The following is a 22021-nucleotide window of genomic DNA, read 5'->3' as shown; positions in this document are numbered from 1 at the left end:
AGTCTCCTTGACGTTATCTACTCAGTTCTTGACAAAAATGAGTTTCCAATTGGACTCTTCATTGACCTAAGAAAAGCCTTTGATACTGTTAATCACAACTACCTCTTACTTAAACTCCAGGGGCCAGATTCACGAAAGCACTTACGAACGTGTACATCTTTTCTCAATCTTTGGCGGCTTTGTTTCCAATTATTAAACACTTAACGAGCTCCGAAGCCCCAGGAGTCTGTTTATAACAATAACAACAGTTGAATGGGAAATTTTCATGCTTGTAAACTGTTTAATAAATATAACCAAAGCCGTCAAAGATTGAGGAAAGATGTACACGTTCGTAAATGCTTTCGTGAATATGGCCCCTGCATTATGGAATCCGAGGCCATGCACTGGACTACATCCGATTCTATCTTAGTGACAGACACCAATATGTAACCATCAATGATACAACTTCTTCCACTCTACCAATTACCGTTGGAGTGCCACAGGGCAGTATCTTAGGACCTCTTCTATTTCTTATACTGTATATATAAACGATCTGCCTAATGTCTCTAATATTCTCAAACCTATATTGTTTGCTGACGATACTACCCTTATCTATTCAGACCTTAACCCACATACACTAAATAATGTTGTGAATAATGAATTAAAAAAGTCCACTTATGGATGTCAACGAACAAACTAACATTAAACATCGAAAAGACTTACTACGTCTTATTTGGAAGCAAATCATCAAATGCAATTCAGCTACAGATAGACAACATTAAGATCAGTAATAAAAATGATGGCAAGTTTCTTGGCCTATTCCTAGACAAGAGACTCAACTTCAGCACCCACATTCAACACATAACTAAGAAAGTCTCTAAGACAGTTGGTATACTCTCCAAAATCAGATATTATGTTCCTAACTCTGCTCTCCTCTCACTATATTATGCACTAATCTACCCCTATCTTAATTATGGTATCTGTGCATGGGGGTCTACCACTGCAAACCACCTTAAGCCCATCATCACACAGCAAAAATCTGCTATTAGAATAATAACTAACTGTGCTTTCAGACAACATTCAGCTCCCTTGTTTAAATCCCTAAACTTGCTAAATATTAACTCCCTCCACACATTCTCTTGTGTCAACTACATTTACAAAACCCTGTTCTTAAATGCAAACCATGATCTGAAACTCTCCCTGGACAGATGTAATAGGACCCATTATCACCACACCAGAAATAAATATCTCTTTGATATCCCCGGGGTCAAACTTAATCTGTGTAAACACTCTATGCAAATTAAGGGACCTAGTCTATGGAACTCACTCCCTAGTGAATTGAAAAACTGTAAAACTTTTGCCTTATTTAAAAGCAAAAGCAAAAAGTACCTAACTTCATCTTCTTAGTTTCCTACACTGAGCTTTAAATTTGCTCTGTACCTAGTGTTACCCAATCTCCTAATTTTTATGTAATATCAAACAACCTTATCATTGTGTTCATTGCTGTCTTCTTTTATGTGCTAGCCATATGCTGTATTGTGACTACCAATTTTTGTCAACTACCATTCAAGCTGTCATTGCAATCAATCTTATATTGTTTCTGCTGTATTGTGCCTACCAATTTGTTGTCAACTACCATTCAAGCTATCATTGCAATCAATTTTAGCTACCTATGTGCTTTAATATACTGTACCTACAATTTTCTCTCATCTTCTTTTTTTCATTCCATGTAACTGTTATCATTTTTTTGTTTATAAATTTTGCAAGTATTTACCTCCTTAAAATTTTCTTAGATTAAGGACCTGCCCGAAACGCTGCGCGTGCTAGTGGCTTTACAAGACTGTAATTACCATATTATATATCCTCACATTCCCAATGTACATTCTTGTATATGCATAAATAAATAAATAGATAATAGTGTCTTGGAAGACGAGCAGCAGCAAACACAGGCCAGCGCATACGTATATACGAAAGGGTTCAAGTGTACCAAGTTGTGTGTGGACGAAGTGGTTGTTTGTGTGATGGGTGAGGGACCAAGTGGCACAGGAGGATCCCGAACCGTGACAAGACCGTCTCCCGTCTGCGACACACCTGTAGGCACAACCAGGTAATGATTCATTAATGCTGTGTTAAAGATGGCTTCATAAAAGTGAGGAACACTCTTACAGCAATAACTTTTGGAATATCAAATGAGGATAACCTCAATAAATTGCCCGAAACGCATTGCGTAATAGTGGCTTTAGGCATTGTATGTACTAGCTCTATCTATATATCAATCCATTAATGTAACATCACTTGTATGTATGTATGTACCTTACCTGAATAAACATATTTATTTATTTATTTATTAAATGTGAAGTGAAGGATACCCGTGGTACATACCTGTATACTAATTAGAGCTAAACTTTCCTATTATGAGAATAGATTCAAAGACGCAAAAGGCAACATGAAAAGCACATGGAGAGCCATCTCTAACATCCTAGGAAGTAAATAACATTCACATAACCAGATAAAACTTTCTAAGGCTGGTTATACGCCTGCAACAGATCTAGAAACCAGTCTCCGTGGTGCAGTGGTAAGACACCTGCTTGGCGTTCCGCAAGCACTTTGTCATGGGCTCGTATCCTGGCCGGGGAGGATTTACTGGGCGCAAATCCTTAACTGCAGCCTCTGTTTAACGCAACAGTAAAATATGTACTTGGTTGTAACAACGATTCTTCGCGGCGGGGATCGTATTCCAGGGACCTGCCCGAAACGCTACACGTACTAGTGGCTGTACAAGAATGTAACAACTCTTGTATATATCTCAAAAAAAAAGAAAAAAGAAAAGAAACGGCAACTAAATTTAACAGGTTCTTTTCATCGGTTGGTGCTAACCTTGCCAGAAAAATCCCACAGACTCAGACACATGTTACCACATATCTTTCAGGCAGCTATCCAAACTCTCTTCTCCTCTCACCAGTCAGCCCTACAGAGGTTGTGCCCATCATTCACTAACTAAAAACCAAAGCTGGGAACATCAGTGAAATACCATCCATTGTATACAAGAGTGCCTCCCATGCTCTTGCACCACCCATAGCTCTGCTGTTTAACAAATTTCTAGAGTGTCATACTTTCCCTGATATACTTAAAAAAGCAAGAGTAATGCCGGTTCATAAAGGAGGCAATCCAGCAAACATAAACAATTACAGACCAATATCAAATCTACCTATATCAAAAATATTTGAAAAAATTATTTGCAAACAGCTCTACTGCTACCTCATAAAATTCAGCATACTAAGTTCCTGTCAGTTTGGCTTCCGCTCCCAAAGAGTATCAACGATGCAATTGTTAGTCTCCTTGATATAATCTACTCAGCCCTTGACAAAAATGAGTTTCTGATTGGACTCTTCATTGACCTAAGAAAGGCTTTTGATACCTCTTAACGACAACTACCTCTTACTTAAACTCCACTATTATGGAATCCTAGGCCTTGCCCTGAACTATATCCGATCCTATCTTAGTGACAGACACCAATATGTAGCTGTCTCAGACTCTGTTAGAATATGACTAGACTGTCAATCGGGTCAACCCATGTGTTGCATTTCCAAAAGGGTCGCCCATGTTGGAATCGGTGAATGCCCTAATAATATTGTTGAAAACATCTTGATAACTTATTAAACCAAAATTATTTATGCCAGAAGAAAGACAGAAACAGGATCTATATGTAAACTATTTACCAGGAAAATATTTTAAGTAAAACCGATGATAAATGTAGTTGTATAAAAGTTGCATTTTTCATGGCTCGTAGAGCTGGAAATCCGCAATATTCATCTCAGAATAATGCTTATTTCACGCACATTCGTTAATAAACGTAAGAGTTTTATATGTCTCAAGAAAGATAGGAACATAAGCTTCATTTTAAATACCTTACCATGGGCATATTGGAATTTAAAGCGAAGATAAGTTTATTTTTATAATCGTCGAGCTCCGATCCCGCACAGATTGAGCGACAGAGCAACTCTCTCTCTCAGAATAATGCTTATTTCACATACATTCGTTAATAAACACAAATGTTTTATATGTCTTAAGAAAGATAGAAATATAAGCTTCATTTTAAATACTTTACCATAGATATATATAAAGTTCTAATGAAGATACTGTACATGTGTTTTAATAATCGCCGAGCTCCGACCCCGCACAGATTGATCGACAGAGCAACTCTCTCTCTCAGAACAGTGCCTATTTCACATTAATTTGTTAATAAACACAATTGTTTTATATGTCTTAAGAAAGATAGAAGTATAAGCTTCATTTTAAATATTTTACCATAGATATATATATAAAGCTCAAGTGAAGATACATATGTTTTTATAGTGGCATTCAGTAGCTTGTTGGTCATGGAGTGCAGAAGCCTACACACTTGTTGATATAGTGTGTAATTAACTTAGATACGCTAATAAAGCCTAAAATATTATATGCATTCAGAAAGACCAAGATATACTCGTTATTGTGAGTGGGCCAAAAGAACTACTGTATATCTTGTTGGAAGACAAAGATATATAAATTTTAAATTAAGTTTCGACTCTCGCCCGGGCGAGAGATAGAGCGACTCTCGCCCCATCTATTGGAGATTCTGTCCCCCTAATGACCCAAAGCTACTCAAAGCCACCTAGCATTACATAAGTAATCACGAAATATGGTATATAGTATTTATAACTATCATGTTAGTGCTTAATGCAGAACATGAAAAAAACATATTTTTACTCTGAAATTATATAATTTTATAACGAAATTAGACAAAACTAAGTGGCAAGTGACGCCATATGAAGTCAACAATCCCAGCGACAATGTTGTGGAGCGACTTATCCAAGAAATATTGTTGCCTGGAGTGTGTTTGCCGGCATATCAGCCTCCTGTACACACTCGCACTTCTCTGTTCAAATTTTCACAAATTGAATTAATGATATTAACTAGTAGAATGGATATTTACAATAAAATTTATCATAAATAGCCACAAAACATATAAGATTTATTTAAAAATATGTCTGGAAGTGAAATCAACTCCTTAGGACATTGGTTTTGTTATATAGATTCTGATCGTTATTGTCTGGTATGCATTTGCTACTTAAGCTACCATGTGCTTACATACACTCTCCCATATTTATTTATTTTATTTATTTATATTTATACAAGAAGGTACATTGGGTTTATGAGAGTACATAGTATTGATGTTTTTGCATTCTTGTAAAGCCACTAACACGCAAAGCGTTTTGGGGAGGATTAGAAAACCGAACCCTTCACGCTCTTAGATATATTGCTTAATTAATGGAGGTTACCTTGAGGTGCTTCCGGGGCTTAGCGTCCCCGCGGCCCGGTCGTCGACCAGGCCTCCTGGTTGCCGGACTGATCAACCAGGCTGTTGGAGAGTCGCAAACAGAGCTTATATTTGTATATGTTATCAAAAAGGCAACAATAACGTCGTTTTTGTGAATATCACAGAGATTAGATCTTATTGAGAGAGGAAGGATATTCATATTTTAAAGAAGGTTTCTTTGCCGACACTCTCCCTATCTATGGGAACTACAACCTTTTGAAGATCAATGTTAATGTTATGTAGATACTGTAATAAATGAAAGTTTTTTATGTCATCAGAAAGGGACAAATATAAGCTCCATTTTAAATCCTTTATCATAAACATAACTGAAGTGAAAGCTAAGATATATGCATTTGTATAGTTACTTGATGGCTAGCTCTGAGAGTGTGAAGCCCTGCACACCAGTCAATAATTGGTATGATTAATTTGTATATATGCTAATTAACCTTAAAAATCTATAAGCAAGGAGAAAGGACACGTGTAGACATCAATGTGACTACATTTCAAGGAATATATATCTTAAGTAAATGCCAAGATACGGTTAAATAAATAATACAACCCCATCGCTGGTGTCCGGACACATGGAAACTACCTAGACATTAATGTCCAGCCAGGCAGGGATCACAGGCTGCACAATACTGATAAAATATGTAATTCACAGAGATGCGTTGATAAACATTGTTTTATATTTTATTAAAAATACAGGTGTAAAAAAAAAAGTGAAATTGTGCCCCATCCCCCATACTTAGCCTGTTAGTTTCAGTTTTATTTTGAACCACATTCATACTGTGAGTCTTAGTTTATTGTGCACCCCATACTCATCCTAGCTGTGAGTCTTAGTTTATTGTGCACCCCATACTCATCCTAGCTGTGAGTCTTAGTTTATTGTGCACCCCATACTCATCCTTGCTGTGAGTCTTAGTTTATTGTGCACCCGTTAATCATGACTCCCAAGGGGTTCGTGTAATTACCCAAAGTTAATTACCATGAAGGACCGTGCCTCCTCTGGTTGGTGGTTTGATCTACCAGGCTGTTTCATGCGGCTGTCATTTACACACATTACATTATGTGTGGATAATTAATCAATCATTGACTTTAACATTAGTAGCCCAAATTATTTTTAAATTTGCTCAATGTCTATAAGGGTGATGGGTTGATTTATGAGTGCCGGGCACTCAGAGCTAGCCCAATTTGCTATTTATTTATTTGTATTTTTAAATACAAGAGATCTTACATTCTTGTAAAGCCACTAGCACGCATAGGGTTTAGGGCAGGTCCTTAATCCTAATTTTGTCCTCGGAATACAACCCTCCAAATCGTTTAACAACAAGGTACCCATTTACTGCTATGGATGAACAGCGGCTACAGTTAAGGATTGGCAACTGGTCATTCCTCCCCGGCCAGGATATGAACCCAGGCCAAAGCGCCTGGCAAGTACTTTACCACTATGCCACGGGGACTGTCTAGATGTGTTGTTTCTAAACAGCACATACATAATCACTAAGAAATTTCTCTATCTGTCTTTCCTGCAGAATAATTAAAATAAATCGTTCAAAAACACACATTTATTCAGTCTACTTGCTGGAGTCCCTCAACGCCCTGTCCCAGCTCAGACACTATACACGAATAGGGTATGGGTGTATAGTGACCCCACACCCACTAATTCACTGTCAATATGCTACGCAGACGACGTCATACAACTCATTACAGGTACAACAATAGACAGTTTGACTAGAAAAAGTTCAAGATAAAATCAACCAAATCAGGAAATGGGAATATAACTGGCATAACGAGGTAAACCCAACAGTCATCGATCACATCTTCTATAACAAACTTAAACAAATAATGCGACTAAAACTCTCTTAACTTTAGGTTAGGAATGTTGGGTTAGCTAGCTCACAATCAGGAATGCTGGGTTCGAATCCCAGGCTGGACAGAAATTGATAGGCACAAATCCACAAGGGCTGTGATGAGGGTTCGAACCTACGCCCGGGATGATCCCAGACGCGCCTTGGTCGACTAGGCGCGTCTGGGATCATCCCGGGTGTAGGTTCGAACCCTCATCACGGCCCTTATGGATTTGTTAATTTGATGTATAATGCTGTTGTGATTTCTATGTGTATTAATGGGCACATTTCCTTTCACCTAATGCCTATGTTCGAGTATGAGATGTACAATAGACTACCACTCACAGGATGAGTATGGGGTAAAGGGAGTGTGCGTGTGTCTGTCAGTGAGTGAGTGTGCAGGCAGGAGAGATTGTGTGCGCTCTTATCACTGTGTTTAGAGGTTGGAGGAAAACAAAACCTAACATGTTCAAGTTCAAAACAGATGTTATATAAGGCAGTCTGTACTATGGGGGATATAGTATAGCATGAGAGTAGGGGCAGTAGTTAGCATTAAGAGTTATCAACTATGGGAGAACTAAAAGGCCCGGCCCCCAAAATAAACTATCCACAGTAATAATAACTTGCTACTAGATCATGTCAGCCTAGAGGTTGATCATAGATCTCCCAAACAGAAAGAAAGGATACTCCTTTAACTAACTAACTTATTTATTAACCCCTTAACAACCCCCCATATACCTCACACCAATAGCAATAATAATAATTACTTTACCACACTATCTTACGTTAAAAGCCTTTGTCCACTTAAGCAGGATACAAGGGTTACACTCAGAACAAGCTAGGGTAAAGTACTACTAGTGAAGAGCTAGAAGCTTGAGTCAGCTTAGGGTAGGGAGACCACGTGGTTCCACTTGGACCCCTTTTAGAATAACTAGTAATACAAACACTAGGAACACCTAATTCATACAAAGTATAATATTCTACACATTAGAACACGCCTATGCCAGACAATGAGAATACTACACAGTCTACTTAACTGGATAACAACGACACAGAAATAAAGAAACAGAGGAAGGGGAGGAGGGTTCCTTTCACCACAACGCCAGCCAGAGAAGAAAGCTTCCAGCGACCAGCTCAGGGCTCCCGCCTTGTGGTGCTGGGAGGAGCCTAATTGATCGTGCAGCTAAACACATTAAAAATCTTCCCCTATGCAACATATTGTTACTTTACTTGTTCTCAGGGTAGTTAATCTTATAACAATGTTATACTTAATCCACAACAAGCTCAAGAGTCTGAATTCTTGTGAGCAACAAGATTCGTCCTATGTTTGGCAGGGAAGATACGAACAAAAACATGTCGACTTGCGTCTTGCTAATCTAACGTAGCTTATTTAGTTCAAATTTGACCTCTGGTTTCCACTTGAGGAACCCAGGGTCGTAACAACAGATTATTAAGATAATATAATATATCTCAAAAGGATTTAAATAAGGAAGTGCTATTTTAGATAAAGGGCTAGTTTAGATAAGGAAGTGCTATTTCAGATTGGGAAGTGCTATTTTAGATAGGGAAGTGCTATTTTAGATAAGGGAGTGCTATATTAGATAAATTGCTAGTTTAGATAAGGAAGTGCTATTTCAGATAGGGAAGTGCTAGTTCAGATAAGGAAGTGCTAGTTCAGATAAGGAAGTGCTAGTTCAGATAAGGAAGTGCTAGTTTAGATAAGGAAGTGCTAGTTTAGATAAGGAAGTGCTAGCTTAGATAAGAAAATGCTATTTAAGATAGGGAGTGCTATTTTAGTACAAAATAAATAAATTAGTGTTACCGAGAATTGTGAGATACAGTACTGTACAATTCGAAGGTCCGGTTGTTTAGAATTATTTATTCCAGTAAATCGGTATATACGTGTAGGATTAGCTCAATTTCAAAGTGTCATTACACATTAAGGGGATTACGGATAAAGTGGTCTGTCTCTATATGTGGTGTGTGTGAGCCAGGAGTAATATTCTATGGTGCTCAGGCTGCATGCGCCTAGGGTATATGTGGGGGTTTTCTTTTTTGCTTTCACGACTGCAATGCGTACGTCGCCAATGTACATGTGGCAGACGCTTCACAAAACTGTCGGAATTAGCAGAATAGAAAATACGAGAGCAACCATACAGGGCCTGGGAGCAAGGTCGAGTTAGAGTCCTTGAGGGTCTCTTCTCAGACTAGCCTTCACCTGGTCCTGCTCCACGTTGATCATTGGAATCTCCTCAATGATTTAATACTTTAACCCTGAAACCGCGCATATCATATATAAATGATATCAGTGACAAAACCGAAACCGCGCACATCATTTATATATGATTTCGTGTCTAGTGGTATAATTTAAACGCCCCGCCTGGGATAGGGGGCAGCTATAGTACAGCCACGACCGATAATTGCCAGATTCCACCTAGAAAAAAAATACAGGCCAACATTCTTGGGTGTTAGAGCTTCAGTACTGAGCAAGCCACCAAGGCTGGGGCATGCAGCACGAGCTCACAGCACCGCTCTTCAGCTTGTGACCACAGCATCGCCTACAAATGCCATAATATATATGACACTGCTATTATTTAGCAGTGATAGTATTACTGAAGCCCCCTGACTGTGATAAAACTGACCAGGATTCTGATAATAGCAGGATTGTGGTGATATTTAGCGCTGTGCTCCATGGAGGGAGGAGTAAGGCTGTGGAGGGAAGGTTGTGGCGTCGTCTTCTGACTGTGTGGTCACCTTATATTGACTGCACTCACCATACCAGCTTAGTGGTGTGGTATGGTGAACGCAAATGTAGATACTTATATATAACGTGTGTATAGTGTGAGATAACGGCGAGAGGAGTAGGTTGGGAGCCGCCATTTTGGTGAGGGAGGAGCGTCGTCTGCACGACTTGGCATGTTGTTTACTGATGGCCACTATGATCTTTGGGCACCATACCAGCTTATTTGTACAGGTATGGTGAATAAAACAGGTAGATACTTATATATAATGTGTGTATACAGTGTAATACCACCACAAACAATATTGTTGAAGGAGAAATATTAGTGCGTCTGGCCTTGAGGGCGGCCGCCGATCAGCTGACTGTGTGAGTAGCTATGTCTTTGTGCCTTTACCCACCATACAAGCTTAGATGTACAGTTCTGGTGAACAAAACATGTAAATATGTATATATAACGTCTGTGTATAGTGAATGAATGCAAAAACAGTATTGTGGAAGGAGAATGAGGGTGAGTGAGATGGTGTTGAGGGAGGGAGTGGCAGTGAGTGGCTCGCTGGTGTTTGGCGGTCACTCCTCGTTGCTTTTTGACTCACAAGGCCAACTTAGTAGTTCGTTATGGTGAACAAAACATGCAGATACTTATATATAACCTGTGTATATAGTGTAACAACAGCAAAACTATTTGTTTGTTGTTTTATGAACATAATAATTGAATCACTAATATGCACACCATAATTTTGAGTACAGCGATGGTTCACACATTTTATTACATAAATATACCACAATTCACTGCATGGAATAATATTACTGCAAAAAAACTAAGAAAAAATCAATCAGAGACATTGAAATAATTAGGTAATAGAAGATCCAACGAGTACAAAACAAAGCACTTCGCTTTGTGGAGGGCCTGACTCTGATGGACACGGTAAGAACTGACCAAATCCATGAGATGCTCAACATGAAGCTAATGAACATCAGGCTCAGCTACCTGGCCAGAAGACAGCTGTACCGCATGAAGAACATGTATGTCCCGAAGATCCCTACGTAGCAGAAAACACCACCAGCGACTACGAGATCCACGAACCACCACACAGAACCAGAAGAATCCGTGGTGTAGTGGTAAGACACTCGCCTGGCGTTCCGCGAGCGCTATGTCATGGGTTCGTATCCTGGCTGGGGAGGATTTACTGGGCGCAATTCCTTAACTGTAGCCTCTGTTTAACGCAACAGTAAAATGTGTACTTGGATGAAAAAACGATTCTTCGCGGCAGGGAATCGTATTCCAAGGACCATAGGATTAAGGACTTGCCCGAAATGCTACGCGTACTAGTGGCTGTACAAGAATGTAACAACTCTTGTATATATCTCAAAAAAAAAAAAAAAAAAAGAATCACTCTCCAACAAAAAGTGATCAGACACATCCATGATGAGGCCTTCCCAAGACCTCAAATACTAAGCGGCCTGCCAGACGACCCAGATGAGTGGCCCATCCTGGACCCGATCTACACCAAATGAAGAATATAAAAAAAAATAAAACCAAAATAACCTTTGTCGTGGCATCAGAAGTGTAACTACCCCTGATGTTGCTAAGATTAACCTCCTTCAGCCAACTCCATCGTCTCTAGTGCTTTAGGACACCAACAAGGTCACAAACACTAGCCCCCCAGCCAATGTACTGACAACCCAACATAACACATATGCAAACAAACAACACATACACAAATGTCAACCCATGGTGGACAGGCCACCGAACTTTCAAACCTCCTCTCTCTCTACACCCGCATCCTCTTCCTGAATTTCATCTCCCCATCCCTCTACCTCCCCCATCCTTTCTAATCCCTATGGACATCAAAGCTATTTGTGGCTACTGCCGTCTAACAGCTCGGGCGGAGTAGACCTTGTCTGGCGAAGGCTCTGCCAACGCCCCTTTTTTGCCACACTTCCGTACACTATTGCGGCTAAAATATGCCACCTACGATTTTTTTGTTATTTTTTCCGTGATCAGGGAACAAACATGAACACTTCTATAAGACGAAAGAATTTTTTTGAATTTTTTTTGTTGTGCCTGTGGGTGTGAATTCCATTTGGGCCCCTAGCGGTTTGAGGGTTAAGGGACTCCTAGGGTCCTCATCACATTTATAGTTTAGTGAATTAAGCAACTCAGTGTTGAAGACACCTAGAGCTGAAGGCTTGAGTAATTGATTGGCAGTATTCAGAAGTGGTTCAACGTAAACACCGCATTAAGCTTAACAGTAGTTTATTTACTAACTTAACCACTAATACACAGGGTGCTTGATTTACTTTAGATTGGCGTCAGAAAGGCTATGGTTGTATTAGCGAGACTCTTGACGTCTGGCTAATCGACTCGGATCCACTCGTGGCGAAACACCTAACTTAACACAGTTGACAGCCAATCATTAACACGGCAACCTAACTGCCGGTATGCAAAGGGATCACAAGAGTTCCAACCGGATACTCGGTAATGATGATATGCAATAAATCAACAAATACACTGTCAATGGGACAGGCAATAACATGCACACTAATAATGTCACACAATAACTAAATGTGTGGTGTATGTGAAGCTCACATTCACAGACGAGTGAAATGCCATACCACACAGATAACATGCATACACCGTCGATTCACTTATAACCGTGACAGGTATGAGAAGGTGAGAACTGTGGTTGATACCTCAGATCAACACAGACACAATAAAACAATGACAAGATCTTGTACTTACAGATAAGGTACCTTTCCTTACTCACTCACTCACTCAGGCACATTTATGCAAGAACTCGTAGGTTGCCTGACAGCTGGGCGCTCGTTCTGATGTGAGACCATTGACGACAGGCTTCCCATAATCCGTACTTGACACGGGGGTACTGCAGGAGGGCGTGCTATATGCTTAACAGACAGACACACGCACACACACTGGCATTGGCGGTGAGTAAGGTGGTGTCGTCACGTGGTACAGTGAGGGCGGCGGCGGGCGCCTCGAGGTACTGAGGTACACGCTTGGGACGAGTGGCGGCTGGCGGTGGCTGTGGTACCATGCAGGTACACTGGTGGTAAAGTCACACACAGGTTACTTAGGCGGCGGCACTGCCTTAGTTCACTCTTAGTCACTCACAACGATCTTTGTCACCAGGGGTTACCTGATACCAGTCTGTTTCGTTCTGGAGATTTGTCACTTTAGGCTTCTGAACAATATATTCACACTCGTGATTCTGGGTGAGTGTGTGGTATATCGCAGAGACGCTGAGTTAACTTGACAGTGAGGAATAGACAGTGTTCTTCTATCTATTGGCCGTTAGACAGAACATGGACACGTCCTCTATGCAAGAGTTCCCTCACAAGAATACTCTACAATGGCTGCCGAGCATCTCGGGGCACACAACACAAAAAGAGTTACAATTTGACCAATAGCATAGCAGCAATGAACGGGAACCAATCATATTGACCATTCGATGATCAGTAGCAGGAGTGACGTTCATGAACACGTCATGACCACGTCATAGCTGTTATGCTCCATCGCGCCGGTTGAACCCCAGAGGTCAGACGGTCACTGGCATCTCCCTTCTGCTCTCACGCTGCACCAGCCAATGTACTCACTAACCCTGTGGCAAGTATGCTTAACTCCCTGTATCTACTTCCTACCTGGACATACGGCGGCCTCCGTATTATGAAAGTGTTCCTGGTTAAGTGGGCATTCTGGAGATACCCAACATGCCAGGTCACTATCCAGGGTTAACAGAAATAGGACCTTGTGCATGAAGTCGGTGCACTGTGCACTGCAATGAGCCATTCTAGTCAGCTGTGGGAGAATCTTGAGAGAGAGACTCTCTCACAGTATACTTCCTTAGGTGCCCGGTAAGTACTGCCCTTGGGGCTTGGGGTCACCTTCCATAAGTCACCTTGGGATCTACCTCCGCTGTGTTTTTTACTGCTCGGTACTTGACCGCCCTTGGAGTCAACTGAAGGTTTTTGCTACCCTTGTTTTCCTCTGGATAGGGGGTAATTTTTGTCACTTGTAGGGACGCAGGGTACTGCACAGTTAGTTATCACCTATTATAGCGGCCAACTCTGTTCTGCCTGGTGTACGTTATCCTCATGCGTGTTTTTTCTTTTGTTTTGATTTTCCTGCCTGGTGGGGGGGGGGGGCTGCCTTTCCCTTAGCATGTTACCAAGGCTAAAGGCCCTTGGAAATCCCGCAGGGGCTCTTTGGTCTGATGAATGTGTCCTTGAGTCTCCTCTTGCGAGGTTGATGGTTGCTTTGTCCCCTTGTCTCAGAGAGACAGTCACTGCCCTACAGGCAGCATGCCTCCGCCATGCTGCCTGTAGGGTCGGTGGTTCTTTTGACCCGGAGTCGTGCGAACGTTTGTTGCTTGTATGTGCTCCAGTTCACCCAAGCTACTGATCATGATATGAGGGTGCAGGTAGCAGCTGCATTGCATGCTAGGTTCAAGTTGCTGCAACGCGATAAGTTGGTTGCTTCCCCGGATGCCCCGAGACTGCCCCAGTTTTGGTTTTAGGGGACCCGGACTTCGGGGTGGAAGTTGCTTCGACTTTGGTTCCGTCGGCCCCTCCTTGTCCTTTCCCTTCTGTTGTGCGTCCAGTTCCTTCCCCCCTTGCTTCCGGCTCCGAAACGTCTGAGGGTTTCAGAGTTGGGGCAAGGTCTAGTTGGTGCTGAGACTCGAGCGGTCTTGGGGAGTTCTCTTTCGGGGTGGCGGCGGAGGCATTTGAGCCTGGTCCTCCAGCTGGAGCTTCTGGGTCTAACCAGTTGGCCCCCTTTATTCCTGCTTTTTTGGCAGCTCCTGCTTTTTCTTTAGAGGTGGGTGGGGGGGTGGTTGAAGGACAGCTCGGCCCCTGATCCTTGGGGTGAGGATGCCAGGGCTGGGGAGGGGTTGACTTGGGGGCCTTGGGCCCTGTTGGACCCCGCCTGGGTTTTTGTACCCTCATAGCGGGGTTTGATGTTACAAGGAGAGGGATTCTCTTTCGCTCCCTCCTCGTACGAATTGGATTTGGCGTCGTCCCCTCCCAGGATTCGGTTCCATGATCCCGACGGTTCTTTGGTTCAGTCCTTCCGGAGGTTTTCGGCTTCCCTTGTCCCATCCCATATGGTGCGGGAAGCCCTTGCATCTTACCTCCTGCTCGACCCTGATTATGCCTTTGTGATGGATCCGTGTTCCTTTGTGTATGGATCTTCGTGTCCTTACTGGGTTCGTTATGAAGTTCCACAGTCGTCCTGGTTAGCACACTGCTCTCTCTTCTCTTTTGAGGCATGGCATACGTTCTGTTGATCCCATGTACTTGAATGGCGGGAGGCTTAGACGGCATTGCAGGTTTTTCTGGGGGGGGGGGGGGGGCAAATTTTGAGCATCTCAATGCGTGCTTGTTCGCCCCTGCCCTTCCACAGGATGTAGGTGTAATGCAGCTTCATGTGCAGATTTCTTCCCTTTCGGCTGCATTGATCGCCAAGGATTTGCATACGTGTGGCCTGCTGGCTTTAGCCCTGCGTTTCTTCTCCCGCCTTGAGCTGTCCTCAGACTTGCTTGAAGGACTTGGATGTGGAGGAGCTTGGGGGGCCGCCTCTGGGTCTGGTGTGTTGCCCTTGGCAGTGTGTACGTTGTCTGCATTGTTGAAGCTGTTTGCGCCAATCCTGCAGGATGCGGTTCCGCAGGTTTTTGCTTCTTGACTCACGTGTCAGCCGGCGGTGCTCACTTCTTCCTTGGAATCTGCTTGGTCCCTGGCTCTTGGACTGTCTTACCCTTTTTGTCCGTTGCTGTTTGTGGAGTCTGCGGTTGTGCAGTATCTGCAAGCAGTTTTGGATAGTTGTTGTCCTCTGTCACATTTGTTGGTCCTCGGGGGGGCTTGTGTGGGGCCTTCCCGGCGGGGTCGTATCAGGGCTCGGAGTTCTTCCCAAAGTGGTAGGCCAGTGGTGTCAGATTCGGCGCCGACACAGCCTTCGGTTTCGTCTGTTTCTTTTCGGCGCGGTGAATGCCCTATGCGCTGTTTAGGAGCTCATGAGGTGCGTCAGCCCTTTTGCAGTTCATTCCATTGACAGGGCAGTGGGGGGGAGGGGGAGAGTCTCGCTCTGTTTGCTCGCTCCTGGTCTCATGATTTGTAGGTCATTTGTCATCTCGGAGTGGGTTTGCTTGGGTGTGGTCAAAACGACCTTGTCTGTCAGGTGGGTTTCCCACCTGTTTCCGGTCCGAAACAGGACTGTGCGGAACCTCAGTTTCATTCCGGACTTGTCCCATCAGAACCTATGGGTTTCTTGTCCCTCCTTTCGGGGTGACTACTCTGTCTCAGGTCCGTCTTCTGTTGGAGCCAGATGCTTGGATGGTGTCCCTGGACCTCAAGGATGCGTACTGGCACGTGCCGATTCCTCCGAGGTTCAGGGACTGGCGCGGTTTTGTTGTGGGGTGTCAAGGTTACTTCTTTTGTTGCCTTCCATTTGCCTTCAAAATGAACCCCTGTGGTACCCTACTTACCACAATTTTTTCAATCAGACTCATTCCCATTTAGCATGACTCTTTGTTTTTATTTTTAACCATTGTTTTATCCATTCTAATATTCATTTATTCCATGTGCCTATGATTTTCTTGCCAGTCTTTCATGTGGTACCTTATCAAAGGGTTTAGCAAAATCCATGTATACTACATCAACCGGAAGTCCTTTGAGTAGTTGGTTACCGTTCCATAATAGTGAGCAGGTTTGTAAGGCAGGATCTATAAAAACCATGATATATCAATTTTACAAGATTGTTCACTGAAAGATGGCAAATGATTCCCTTCCTTAGGATTCTCTCCATGAGCTTGCAGACGTGTGATGTCAAGCTGATTGGATGGTAGTTCCCTGCTGAGCTCTTTCTGCCTTTTTGAAAATAGGGCTGACATTTATATATTTCCTATCTAGGGGGGCTATCCCTTGGTCCAAAGATTTTGTGAAAAGTAATTTCAGTGGTAGGCATAGGTGTTCTGCCAGTTTCTTTATAACTTTGGATTGTATTCCATCCACACCTGGTGCTCTCCACTCTTTTAGTTTGTCAGTGTTCTCCCCTGATTATGTCACATGCTATGGTTATATTCCTAAATTTATTCTCTTCACCTCCTTGAAACATTTGTAATTACCTAAGTGTTATTACCTAAGTGTAGTTACAGGATGAGAGCTAAGCTCATGGTGTCCCGTTTTTCTAGTACTCTTTGTCGTACAGTATAACACTTTGAAATTAGTATCCACTCGATTTAACGGCCTATGTGGGGGCTGTTCCTGGGTCGTTAAATGCGTGGCTCTGGTATTTCCGAAGTTGTTCGGTGCTCAATGCTATTCGGTAATATTATGTTGCTAATATGTCGGTAATATTTCAAGTAACATTCAGGTAAGATATATTTTGTACAGACAACCACTTGGTCCACCACTCTAGTGCCTTCTACCCTGTGACATCACAGATTCACGGCACATTATTTTGATTTGTCATGAGGCTGGAGTGTTCATTCCATAACTCTGTGGGACATATCTGCGCAGGGATGAAGGAAGGGAGGGAGGGAGGGATGGAGGTATGGATGGATGGAGGGATAGATGGAAGGATGAAAGGATTGAAGGATGGAGGGATGAATGGATGGAGGGATGGATGGATGGAGGGAGGGATGGAGGGATGGATGGATGGACGGATGGAGGGATGGAGGGATGGATGGATGGAGGGATGGAGGGATGGATGGATGGATGGAGGGATGGAGGGATGGATGGATGGATGGATGGAGGGAGGGATATGGATGGATGGATGGGTGTTGAGTGATGGGTGTTCAAGGTCTACATGACCTTGAAGCAGAGAGAGTGCATGGGATTTATGGTGGGGATGGGGTAAGGGGTGTCGGTGGTGGGGAAAGAGACGGGCTCACTCTGATAAGCCTTCACACTCGACCCTGTTAGCCAGATTTGTTTCTTAAATTCTGGATGTACATCATCATCATATACTTTTGGTTTCAGTTTTTGTTTAGTAATATTATTAGGATAATAAAAATTTATTAAAATACTTGTTTCATGAATGCTTTATTGTATTAGATGGAGATTCTCCAGGCCTTTTCTGGCTGGCATCTACAGAGCCAACTACCAGAAGGGGTCTCTTGGGGGATGGGGAGGCAGGAAGTGAGGGTGTGGGGGGAGAGCAGGAGTGAGGGTGTGGGGGGAGAGCAGGAGTGAGGGTGTGGGGGGGAACAGGAGTGAGGGTGTGGGGGGAGAGCAGGAGTGAGGGTGTGGGGGGAGAACAGGAGTGAGGGTGGGGGAGGCAGGAAGTGAGGGTGTGGGAGGCAGGAAGTGAGGGTGTGGGGGAAGAGCAGGAAGTGAGGGTGTGGGGGGAGAGCAGGAGTGAGGGTGTGGGGGGTGGCAGGAAGTGAGGGTGTGGGGGGAGAACAGGAGTGAGGGTGTGGTTGGAGAGCAGGAGTGAGGGTGTGGGGGGGAACAGGAGTGAGGGTGTGGGGGGAGATCAGGAAGTGAGGGTGTGGGGGGAGAACAGGAGTGAGGGTGTGGGGGGAGAGCAGGAGTGAGGGTGTGGGGGTGGCAGGAAGTGAGGGTGTGGGGGAGGCAGGAAGTGAGGGTGTGGGGGGAGAGCAGGAAGTGAGGGTGTGGGGGGAGAACAGGAGTGAGGGTGTGGGGGGAGAGCAGGAGTGAGGGTGTGGGGGGAGAACAGGAGTGAGGGTGGGGGAGGCAGGAAGTGAGGGTGTGGGAGGCAGGAAGTGAGGGTGTGGGGGAAGAGCAGGAAGTGAGGGTGTGGGGGGAGAGCAGGAGTGAGGGTGTGGGGGGTGGCAGGAAGTGAGGGTGTGGGGGGAGAACAGGAGTGAGGGTGTGGTTGGAGAGCAGGAGTGAGGGTGTGGGGGGGAACAGGAGTGAGGGTGTGGGGGGAGATCAGGAAGTGAGGGTGTGGGGGGAGAACAGGAGTGAGGGTGTGGGGGGAGAGCAGGAGTGAGGGTGTGGGGGTGGCAGGAAGTGAGGGTGTGGGGGAGGCAGGAAGTGAGGGTGTGGGGGTGGCAGGAAGTGAGGGTGTGGGGGGAGAGCAGGAGTGAGGGTGTGGGGGAGGCAGGAAGTGAGGGTGTGGGGGGAGAGCAGGAAGTGAGGGTGTGGGGGGAGAACAGGAGTGAGGGTGTGGGGGGAAAACAGGAGTGAGGGTGTGGGGGAGGCAGGAAGTGAGGGTGTGGGGGAGGCAGGAAGTGAGGGTGTGGGGGGTAGCAGGAAGTGAGGGTGTGGGGGAGGCAGGAAGTGAGGGTGTGGGGGAGGCAGGAAGTGAGGGTGTGGGGGAGGCAGGAAGTGAGGGTGTGGGGGAGGCAGGAAGTGAGGGTGTGGGGGAGGCAGGAAGTGAGGGTGTGGGGGAGGCAGGAAGTGAGGGTGTGGGGGGTGGCAGGAAGTGAGGGTGTGGGGGGTGGCAGGAAGTGAGGGTGTGGGGGAGGCAGGAAGTGAGGGTGTGGGGGAGGCAGGAAGTGAGGGTGTGGGGGAGGCAGGAAGTGAGGGTGTGGGGGAGGCAGGAAGTGAGGGTGTGGGGGGTAGCAGGAAGTGAGGGTGTGGGGGGTGGCAGGAAGTGAGGGTGTGGGGGAGGCAGGAAGTGAGGGTGTGGGGGGTAGCAGGAAGTGAGGGTGTGGGGGAGGCAGGAAGTGAGGGTGTGGGGGAGGCAGGAAGTGAGGGTGTGGGGGGTGGCAGGAAGTGAGGGTGTGGGGGGTAGCAGGAAGTGAGGGTGTGGGGGAGGCAGGAAGTGAGGGTGTGGGGGAGGCAGGAAGTGAGGGTGTGGGGGGTGGCAGGAAGTGAGGGTGTGGGGGGTGGCAGGAAGTGAGGGTGTGGGGGGTGGCAGGAAGTGAGGGTGTGGGGGGTAGCAGGAAGTGAGGGTGTGGGGGTGGCAGGAAGTGAGGGTGTGGGGGGTGGCAGGAAGTGAGGGTGTGGGGGGTGGCAGGAAGTGAGGGTGTGGGGGGAGAACAGGAGTGAGGGTGTGGGGGGAGAGCAGGAGTGAGGGTGTGGGGGTGGCAGGAAGTGAGGGTGTGGGGGAGGCAGGAAGTGAGGGTGTGGGGGAGGCAGGAAGTGAGGGTGTGGGGGGAGAGCAGGAGTGAGGGTGTGGGGGAGGCAGGAAGTGAGGGTGTGGGGGGAGAGCAGGAAGTGAGGGTGTGGGGGGAGAACAGGAGTGAGGGTGTGGGGGGAAAACAGGAGTGAGGGTGTGGGGGAGGCAGGAAGTGAGGGTGTGGGGGAGGCAGGAAGTGAGGGTGTGGGGGGTAGCAGGAAGTGAGGGTGTGGGGGAGGCAGGAAGTGAGGGTGTGGGGGAGGCAGGAAGTGAGGGTGTGGGGGAGGCAGGAAGTGAGGGTGTGGGGGAGGCAGGAAGTGAGGGTGTGGGGGAGGCAGGAAGTGAGGGTGTGGGGGAGGCAGGAAGTGAGGGTGTGGGGGGTGGCAGGAAGTGAGGGTGTGGGGGGTGGCAGGAAGTGAGGGTGTGGGGGAGGCAGGAAGTGAGGGTGTGGGGGAGGCAGGAAGTGAGGGTGTGGGGGAGGCAGGAAGTGAGGGTGTGGGGGAGGCAGGAAGTGAGGGTGTGGGGGGTAGCAGGAAGTGAGGCTGTGGGGGGTGGCAGGAAGTGAGGGTGTGGGGGAGGCAGGAAGTGAGGGTGTGGGGGGTAGCAGGAAGTGAGGGTGTGGGGGAGGCAGGAAGTGAGGGTGTGGGGGAGGCAGGAAGTGAGGGTGTGGGGGGTGGCAGGAAGTGAGGGTGTGGGGGGTAGCAGGAAGTGAGGGTGTGGGGGAGGCAGGAAGTGAGGGTGTGGGGGAGGCAGGAAGTGAGGGTGTGGGGGGTGGCAGGAAGTGAGGGTGTGGGGGGTGGCAGGAAGTGAGGGTGTGGGGGGTGGCAGGAAGTGAGGGTGTGGGGGGTAGCAGGAAGTGAGGGTGTGGGGGTGGCAGGAAGTGAGGGTGTGGGGGGTGGCAGGAAGTGAGGGTGTGGGGGGTGGCAGGAAGTGAGGGTGTGGGGGGAGAACAGGAGTGAGGGTGTGGGGGGAGAGCAGGAGTGAGGGTGTGGGGGTGGCAGGAAGTGAGGGTGTGGGGGAGGCAGGAAGTGAGGGTGTGGGGGAGGCAGGAAGTGAGGGTGTGGGGGGAGAGCAGGAGTGAGGGTGTGGGGGAGGCAGGAAGTGAGGGTGTGGGGGGAGAGCAGGAAGTGAGGGTGTGGGGGGAGAACAGGAGTGAGGGTGTGGGGGGAAAACAGGAGTGAGGGTGTGGGGGAGGCAGGAAGTGAGGGTGTGGGGGAGGCAGGAAGTGAGGGTGTGGGGGGTAGCAGGAAGTGAGGGTGTGGGGGAGGCAGGAAGTGAGGGTGTGGGGGAGGCAGGAAGTGAGGGTGTGGGGGAGGCAGGAAGTGAGGGTGTGGGGGAGGCAGGAAGTGAGGGTGTGGGGGAGGCAGGAAGTGAGGGTGTGGGGGAGGCAGGAAGTGAGGGTGTGGGGGAGGCAGGAAGTGAGGGTGTGGGGGGTGGCAGGAAGTGAGGGTGTGGGGGGTGGCAGGAAGTGAGGGTGTGGGGGAGGCAGGAAGTGAGGGTGTGGGGGAGGCAGGAAGTGAGGGTGTGGGGGAGGCAGGAAGTGAGGGTGTGGGGGAGGCAGGAAGTGAGGGTGTGGGGGGTAGCAGGAAGTGAGGGTGTGGGGGGTGGCAGGAAGTGAGGGTGTGGGGGAGGCAGGAAGTGAGGGTGTGGGGGGTAGCAGGAAGTGAGGGTGTGGGGGAGGCAGGAAGTGAGGGTGTGGGGGAGGCAGGAAGTGAGGGTGTGGGGGGTGGCAGGAAGTGAGGGTGTGGGGGGTAGCAGGAAGTGAGGGTGTGGGGGAGGCAGGAAGTGAGGGTGTGGGGGAGGCAGGAAGTGAGGGTGTGGGGGGTGGCAGGAAGTGAGGGTGTGGGGGGTGGCAGGAAGTGAGGGTGTGGGGGGTAGCAGGAAGTGAGGGTGTGGGGGTGGCAGGAAGTGAGGGTGTGGGGGGTGGCAGGAAGTGAGGGTGTGGGGGGTGGCAGGAAGTGAGGGTGTGGGGGTGGCAGGAAGTGAGGGTGTGGGGGGTGGCAGGAAGTGAGGGTGTGGGGGATAGAGCAGGAGTGAGGGTGTGGGGGATAGAGCAG

The 22021-nt window shown here is 46.8% G+C and overlaps 1 protein-coding gene across 2 annotated transcripts in view; it reads left to right on the top strand.

Annotated features, from left to right (window-relative positions):
- Positions 1-1939: 1939 nt before the first annotated feature.
- LOC123755353 (uncharacterized) overlaps positions 1940-22021 on the top strand; it is a 144414-nt gene continuing 124332 nt past the window's right edge. For both annotated transcript variants that reach the window (XM_045737897.2, XM_045737894.2), the window contains exon 1: positions 1940-2086. In XM_045737897.2, the coding sequence (XP_045593853.2) occupies positions 2001-2086 (86 nt within the window). In that variant the 5' untranslated portion in view covers positions 1940-2000. The remainder of the gene's footprint in view (positions 2087-22021) is intronic.

The sequence above is a fragment of the Procambarus clarkii genome, chromosome 20 (genome assembly GCF_040958095.1).
Source record: "Procambarus clarkii isolate CNS0578487 chromosome 20, FALCON_Pclarkii_2.0, whole genome shotgun sequence".
Taxonomy (NCBI): domain Eukaryota; kingdom Metazoa; phylum Arthropoda; class Malacostraca; order Decapoda; family Cambaridae; genus Procambarus; species Procambarus clarkii.
The sequence above is the reverse complement of the archived record's forward strand: the minus strand, read 5'-3'. Positions and strand labels throughout refer to the sequence as shown.